This window comes from Pseudomyrmex gracilis, unplaced genomic scaffold (assembly GCF_002006095.1).
Source record: "Pseudomyrmex gracilis isolate BER0280 unplaced genomic scaffold, ASM200609v1 scaffold_175, whole genome shotgun sequence".
In the NCBI taxonomy this organism is placed as follows: Eukaryota; Metazoa; Arthropoda; class Insecta; order Hymenoptera; family Formicidae; genus Pseudomyrmex; species Pseudomyrmex gracilis.
Genome location: NW_018020759.1, coordinates 327258 through 335584, shown reverse-complemented (window position 1 = coordinate 335584; position 8327 = coordinate 327258). Strand labels below are relative to the sequence as shown.

The window sequence follows — 8327 nt, the reverse complement described above, 5'->3', positions numbered from 1 at the left end:
TTTTTTTTTTTTTTAATGCGTTTTTAAAAATATTGTTATAAAAAGAGTATAAAAGAGAAAACAACCGCAAATATAATCTATGTGACATTAAGTCTCTTCTGGATAGAATCGTAAGATTTATCAAGTGTAAGCGATGTACGGATATACTTCGTGAAATTGTCAATTAAGAATTAAAAATGGGCCGATACGAAGTAAGGTACCGGATGGATGTTCTTGTACGAAGTAAAGTGTCTTTATATTCAAAACTGCCAAACGCGTTTCGACTCCTAAATTGAATCTTCATCAGTGGCGTACAAAAATCTGTATACAAAAGATACCAAATAAGATTATATAAAAGGTTTACAAAACACACAACAATTGGGCAAAGGATTGATATAATTGTTTAAAAAACTCACACCGCAGGGAAAACAATCAAGCTGTGCGTCAGATTTCAAAGCGAGGGAGACACACGGAAAAATTTTTTTATTTGTAATAATGGTTTTTTGATTAAAAACAACGCGTTTTCAAACCGCGTACATGCTTGATGAAACGCAATGTGCAAGCACAACGCAACACGATTGACGTACAGTCTTCACAAAGATCGAAAATAAGTTAAACTTATTCCCCACCGCGCCAATAATACGTTTGTCAAAATTTTCAAGATGAACAACTTAAAGAAATATATTTATTTAGAATTATATGATTCTAGAAATGAGAAGTAAGATTTTTAGTTTCTCGATATCCGACACGATGATATTTGTAGCATTAGTTCGTGCAATTTAATTTGGATCATTTCCGAAATCAGTTTTTTTTTACAGATTTTTGTACGCCACTGACGAAGACTGAATTTAGGAGTCGAAACGTTTGGCATTTTTGAATATAAAAAATTTACTTCGTACAAGAACATTCAGTATCTCACTTCGTATCGGCCCATTTTTAATTCGCAAGATTTATTTTCGTTGGAGACATATGACACAGATATTTAAGTGTATGCACGCACTTATCAGTGAGAATAATAAAGAAGGAAAATGTTTTAGCGCAAGTTTTTATCGATCTATGTTAGATGATAATTCGCGATGAGAAAAAATTGAATTTATTTTGATATGAATCGGATAACAAGAAAGATTTATATATGGATTTCTCGCTTCTGATGTAATAATTCAATAATATGGCTGGAACGAGAGCCAGAAGCTTTGAATTTCCATTTGCAATTGATATTTATTTGCCAGGTTTGTGTGTGATTTTAACGTGTTGACGACAGATTTCTTTGTCCCGCATAACGCTTCCCACACACTTTCGAACTTTAACAGGTGCGCATCGTGAGACGTGTTGTGTAATACACGATAAAATATTTTTAAATCATCACACGTGCTCCACTTTCCGTATATATATCTACAAATACTGGATATACATTTGCGCGTCAATTGTTTTCAAGCAAGAATTAAAATTTCGTTTTATTTCTTCCAAGGTTTCTTATCGATCTTGACATTTTTTTTTTCTCTTCTAAATTAGCTTCCGAGCGCTGACCGGTTCTTTTGTCATTTATTCTTGCGTCCTTTTTTTTTCTCATCTTTTTTTAATCTTTTTATTTTCTTTTGTTTACAGATCCCAGGGTGAACGACTGGGTCATGATGAGCAGCCCGTTTCCGACCCTGGCAATATGCCTGTTTTACGCTTACTTTAGCAAGGTTCTGGGACCGAAGCTGATGGAAAACAGAAAGCCTTTCGATCTTCGAAGGATTCTCATAATATATAATCTTCTACAAACACTCTTCTCCACGTGGATATTCTATGAGGTTTGCTTTTTTATACGATTTTATGTTTAAACCGCAAAGTAATTGAATTTATTGATAGAAAGATTAGGATATTTGTTTTATTATATTGTAAATAAACATAAATTTTATACTGTAATTTTTGTCTATTAGTATTTTCACTTCGGGATCTTTTTACAGAAATAAAATATTTTTCTTGACGCAAGTAAAATACGGTTTTTGCGTAATAAGTAAAACAATAACATCTTAAGCGATAAAATATTCGTTTCCGGCAAATCGTCAAGGTAAATCATGTATTATTAAACATATCAGACTTTGGAATGTCGCTTCAATCGCAAATGTCTGCGTTTTAACATATAAGCACATTTTTCAATAGCTATAATAATATAAGAAACAAAATGAACAAAAAAAAATGTAAAAGTAAAACAAACTAATTTTAATTATGGGCAACAAATATTGTCTCAATGAAAGTCTTTTTTCAATGAGGAAATGAATTGTATGAGCGACGGATCAACAAGAATTTTTAGTTACGTATGTAGTTACAATTTACATATATAAATACACTTGCGTTATTTTCCGTAATCACTTCCTGTAAGAATTTAATTGCGATTGTGCCTAGCAGACGGCCTTCAATTATTCCTTTCTCGCATTTTGTTTCGACAGAGTCAGTCAACTGCCGTTGGCAGTGTCCTAGTTCGAAGAGTGAACTTCGACGAGCAGCAATACGCGATTCCTTATCAAGAGAAGCACGTTCTAGCAAACATTTTGAGATCTCCCAATAGTTAAAACTTTTACTATCTTTCTTGTCACAAAAAAAAAATTTGTTCTCGATTTATTTATATGAAATTTATATGCCAAAAGCATTTTGAGATTGAAATTATCAGATAGATATATGTATAGTGAAGACATATATGAAGGAAAGGGAAAGAAAAAGTGTGACATATTTCAAATATTATCAATATACCAATTAATACATACCAATCAATAAGCATGTATCTAGATCGCGATTGATATTTTTTTATTGTTGTCTTGGCGAGAGTATGATACCGCATGAATAACAAGCTAATGGAATTCGGTTAGAAATACGAGCGACTAAAGATATCGATCGTTAACCGGACGCGGACGGAAATTACAATTGCACACAGTGTACTATCAGGTGTTGTATAGTAACAAGTGCTTAGTCGCAATACGCATTATTCGCTTAATTAAATGTTGTGTATCTACAAAATGCCCATACATATCATACATACACATGTGTGTTTTATGCGTGACTATAATAAATACAATAGTTGTGGATTTATTGCATGTATCATAAATATTAGGTTTTATTGCATTTTAGAATATTATATCTCGTTTTTGTAAATTTTGATTCTGTTTTTATTAATCAATTACTGTGATTGAATGCAAAAATTTTGAAAAAAATTGTTCAAAAGTCAATATTAATCCTTTGCATTTCAACGCATTAGTCAATGCAATTTACTTACGTCGCCGCTAATGGAATTTAAAGAGTTAAATCATAATGTAGTGATTACTTTGTATATATATACTTAGTTATTTAAAAAAATTTTTTTTTTTTTGCGTGCATATACGCGTGTATCTAAAGAGATATCAGTTGTACGAATTGGACTTGTGTGTAATTAAGATTGCGTTCGCATCGATACCACGATACCGTTGCACGCGCGTGCGTTACCGATATTCGTTCGAAGATAACTGGAATGTCACATTTGAGATAGGTCACGGTAATGACCGAAATTGATATTAAAAAAAAATGATGAAACTGATACGTCACGTATCAGTAAGAGAATAAGTGTCATGTAATCTGTATCACGTAAATGATTACAGAAAATTTTAAAAACTCTCTATTCTCTTCTTGCACTTATTCCCACATTATTATTAAATTAACAGAAAAATATAATATTATATGTGTAAAATAATATATAAATAGGAATCTCTCTCTGTATTAATATAAAACTATATATTGTATAAGTTAACACAAGAGAACTTAATAATGATTTTAATAACGAGATTTTTTGTTTTAGTAATGAGATTCTTGGAAACAAAAAAATTTCAATGACATATTTCATATGTCTGTGAAATATCAATAAATAATTTTTAAATATCAAGGTTTCGGTGACTCTCTTTCCCGACAAGTTAAGATTACTTCTTTCTATTCTCTTTTCTTCGATCAGTGACTATAAAGAACGAGACAAGATTAGAGAAGAAATTTTGATTTAAGCTTACAGAGAGATTAAGAATATAGGTTCGGACTCTATGTACATACATATATAGAAGTATTCCACAGAAACGAGTTACTCAAGTTAACAGATCGATCAACTTATATTGAATTCTTAATTTATAGAGCAGCGAATGAATGCAAATGAGTCTATAAAAAGTATCCATGCTGGTTATATGGCAATGGCGTCAGCTTAATTAAAGTTGATTACATACTTTTAACAAACAGATCGAATTTTTTCGAGACCGAAGTAAAGTTGGCACTTTGTTTGTAAAAAAAAAAAAATGCAAGCTCGAACAAAGTCTGATTTCACTCGTAATAATTGTACACAGTTTTTGACAAGCGACATTAATAGTATTGTTAATTTATAACCAGAAACTCATAAATTAAAAACAATTAATAAGTGCTGTGCTATCTTTAGCATCTCGCTTCCCGAATCTCTGCCGTCTGTTTTAATCATAAAATCTTGTAGTAGAACTGTTTACAATTTTTGCTGTGTTTGTACGTATATTTTAATACCAGTTCCAGTTTACAAACACTTTTTTATTACTTGGAATTAAATGCGTACACACGTTGTCGGGTTTATTGTATTTAATATTGAATGAAAAAAGTGTGCATTTTAACTTTCGCAAAAATGTCGATTCTTGTCAGAATTTCAATACAATATATACTGTAAATAGTGTTCTGCGAATAATTAAATGTTGTGAATACGACTGTGTTTTAGTATCTGATGAGCGGTTGGGCGCGAGGTTACAGTATCCGATGCCAGCCAGTGGACTATTCCAATAGTCCAATAGGCCTCCGAATGGCGAGAACTTGCTGGTGGTACTACTTTAGCAAATTCACCGAGTTCTTCGATACAGTAAGTATCTTGACTTTTCATATTCATCCTATAGTAAGGTCTTTCGAGTTTGAATCTCGAATTAAAAACACAATCCAATAAGTAATTTAAAATTAATTGCAAAAACTTTGTTGTGTCTCCAGGAGAATCTTGTTTGTTTGATTTAATTTAATTTAGATTTTTGTTTTAGCTGTTTTTTATCCTGAGGAAGAAGAACCAACATGTATCAACACTTCACGTAATTCATCATGGGGTAATGCCTTTTTCTGTATGGATGGGAGTGAAGTTTGCACCGGGTGGTCATAGCACTTTTTTCGCTCTCTTAAATACTTTTGTACACATTGTGATGTACTTATATTACATGATAGCTGCGATGGGACCGCAGTTCCAGAAGTACATTTGGTGGAAAAAATATCTTACTACCATGCAAATGGTGAGTTCGTGTTTTCACTTCGTGTTTTTATGAAAGTAGTTCTTTATGGAATTAATAGTTCGTATGAGGAGCAAATGTACGTGCTATATATGTTTTTTTTTGTCTTTCTGATTCCAGGTGCAATTTGTGCTGATCATGTTCCATCAGTTCCAATTGCTGTTCACCGAATGCAATTATCCACGAAGTTTTATGATCTGGATCGGCTTGCACGGTTGTCTGTTCTTTGGATTGTTCTCAGACTTTTACAAAACAAAGTACAGCGGCAAAAGTTCTGCGAAAAAAATGCAGAACGGTATGTCAGGCGGCGGTGGAGCTTGCATGCCGGTCTTAGACGAGAATGGCAGCGCGGAACATAACGGCGTGTCCTCGTACGCAATGATTTACAACAAGGAATACAACAGTTGTTACAGCAACGGCACGAACAACGGATATGTTGCCAACAATAATATCACGGAGAAAAAGCTCGCTTAGGACATGTCGCGGCCTTGTTGGAAGTTCGAATATTTTCTATTGTGTGGTCAAACAGCTCTTGTACCTCCAAACTTAACCGTTCATACATTTATAAGCAATCATCTCATAACATAAACTTGCGTGTGAAATTATCAAGCCAAATTACGCACATGCATAAAAAAAAAAAAAATGAAGAGATGTATGTGAGATTTAGATCGAAAGAACAGACAGATAATATAAAGCGAAACGCCTCGTTAAATATTCTGCGTTGTTAGCAGAATAGAAGTTGTGTTCACTAACATAAAGATCATCGATAAGAGGATTGTTATAACATCCGTGTTAGAAAAATTAAAAAGAAAAAAGGAACGTGATGTGTGAGATGCGCACAACTGATTATTTCAAACAATAAGTACATCGCGCAATCTATAGCTTTGAAATCCCTCGTGAAACGGTGTGGTTTTTAAATCTTGTGACACCCTGCCAACCGAAAATCGAACATCGATCAATGTTATCGATAATAATTATAAATAAGAAAAATAGCAAAACAAAAAAAGACTACTTTTGTGTGTATTTGTTGCAAAAAAAACTGTACTGCAATTTGTAATGTCTTTTTGAATTTTAAATAGCTTGACAAAGTTATTTATTGAGAAGAAAAATCCGATTTATTGAGACGCGAGAAAAACATGAGAAATGATGACGAGAACAATGTGAGAGCGCACATACACGAGACAAAGAAACGTTCTACATTCCTCGCCGAATAATTATGTTGGTGAGAGCGGAGTGTTTGCCATATGTGTGCATTTTTTGCTGGTTATATACTTGTTGAGTACGAGTGTGATGATCTTTTATATGTGCATATATATATATATTTATATTTATGTATATATACACATATACATGTATATACTTGTTGCATGCAAGTTTTCAAAGCATTTTCCATCGAAGCACGCTGAAATTGAATATTCTTTCTTATAAATACTGACTCTGCCTTTTTGCAAGTTCTAATTGTGTTCAAAACATCAGTCTTTTCTAAAATTGGCACGAACGCCTAAAACCTTGTAAAGCAGAGTTGGATACGTAAGTACGATGGTAATTGCTAATAATTTATAAAGTTTACACCAATAAGTAGTTAATCAAAAAGAGAAAGTAAGAGCTTGTTTTCTTAAAAAAAAAAAAAAAAAAAAAAAAAAAGCATAAGTTTTTTTAAGATACCTTGCCATTAGTTAAATTATTATAGGTACTAAACATCTAACTATATACTCTTTGAATAATATTTTGAATGAGTTTATTATATTTTTTTCAATCATTTTCTATAAAATTTGATTTCTGATTGCATAAAACATACATGTAAAATTATGCCATGAACAAATTCTTTCCCATGGACTGTGAATTTTTTTTTTCATGATGTTCAATCATTCGTCCATTTTGATTATTGTCCCTTGTTTTGTGTTTGCTCTAAATTTTTTATTTTTGAAGTTTCTAGTTCTATTTAACTTGAATTTATTGTTTAAATTAACTTATTTATTAGTTTAATTGACTTAAACCCGTTGTTTGTATTCTATGTAAAATATACGACAGTGACTGCTTGTACGTCGATTATTTAAAAGTCTTTATTAATTTATGCAATAAAAAGCGAATTGTTGTTTTGTTGTAATAAGCAGCTTCCCAGTTGCGCAGAGAAAAAAAGAATAGTAAACAAGATAAATGGTTAATCAGTTTGACCTTTTTTGTTTTTATTGAAGTGAGAAGAAACTCATTAAAATACACATAAGTATGTTAATTCAGGCGTACAAGTAGTTTCTAGTGCAATTAGCAACATTTTCAATGTTATTGATGTGTAGCAACTTATATGTTTATATTTTTTATATTTTATTGCTAATATTGTTTGTGTAAAGTTTGTGGAAACTTTATCAATTATTAGCGTCATGTGTATTGCAATTGGACTGTTTGTGCATTCACTTTATTCCACGGCTTGATTCTATTGCTTCACCAAAAGCGTCTTATCTCGACGCCGTATTTATGATAAAAAAAAAAAATAATCGAGAAGAATTTTTTCATTTCGATCGCTTTGTTTTCATAAGGAACGGCAATGCGAAGAGCCGCACTGCGGTTCTTTATTATTGTGCGCCACAATACGAACGCTTTAATCGATTGAAAAAAAAAAAGAAAAGAAAAGGTATAATGTGACATTCGAGTCGCGAGAGTCACGAAGTTCGAATGAAATCAAAGCTTTATAAGAGGGGAGCGTGCGCTGTGAATAAACGAGACTCTCTTATACACGCAATACCGTAAGTTTGCGTTGACAGCGATTGCGAAGAACGAGAGTGTCAAAACGATTGCGAATGTGTGATGTATGATATATACGTACACACACTCACATACACATCTGCAACTAATATTATATTTGAGGGAAAGGGCAAATTGTTTAGAGTTCGTAAATAAGCACTATAAGAATTAATATATTTGTACACACTTCCTATTTTTATGATACCATATTATTTATGATGATACAAATATATAATAATAAAATCTCTCATAACTAAAATATTACTCTCGATTCGTAATGAACTCAACCTCGGCTATTTTTTCAGACGAATTTAAGCTAACTTCTATCGAACT

At 32.2% G+C, this 8327-nt stretch overlaps 1 protein-coding gene across 1 annotated transcript; it reads left to right on the top strand.

Moving 5' to 3' along the window:
- Nucleotides 1-1586: 1586 nt before the first annotated feature.
- On the top strand, nucleotides 1587-7873 carry LOC109857837 (elongation of very long chain fatty acids protein AAEL008004-like). Its single transcript, XM_020434562.1, has 4 exons — nucleotides 1587-1775; nucleotides 4709-4846; nucleotides 5016-5258; nucleotides 5376-7873. The coding sequence occupies exons 1-4, from the start codon at nucleotides 1608-1610 to the stop codon at nucleotides 5727-5729; spliced, it is 903 nt and encodes a 300-aa protein (XP_020290151.1). The 5' UTR covers nucleotides 1587-1607; the 3' UTR covers nucleotides 5730-7873.
- The last annotated feature ends 454 nt before the right edge of the window (nucleotides 7874-8327 follow it).

What these genes read in the sequence shown, in the direction of transcription:
- LOC109857837 (XM_020434562.1), top strand. Translation starts at nt 1,608, where the DNA reads ATGATGAGCAGCCCGTTTCCGACCCTGGCAATATGCCTGTTTTACGCT. An exon ending in CCACGTGGATATTCTATGAG is followed by an intron (nt 1,776 to 4,708) that starts GTTTGCTTTTTT and finishes ACTGTGTTTTAG; the next exon opens with TATCTGATGAGCGGTTGGGC. An exon ending in ATCTTACTACCATGCAAATG is followed by an intron (nt 5,259 to 5,375) that starts GTGAGTTCGTGT and finishes TTCTGATTCCAG; the next exon opens with GTGCAATTTGTGCTGATCAT.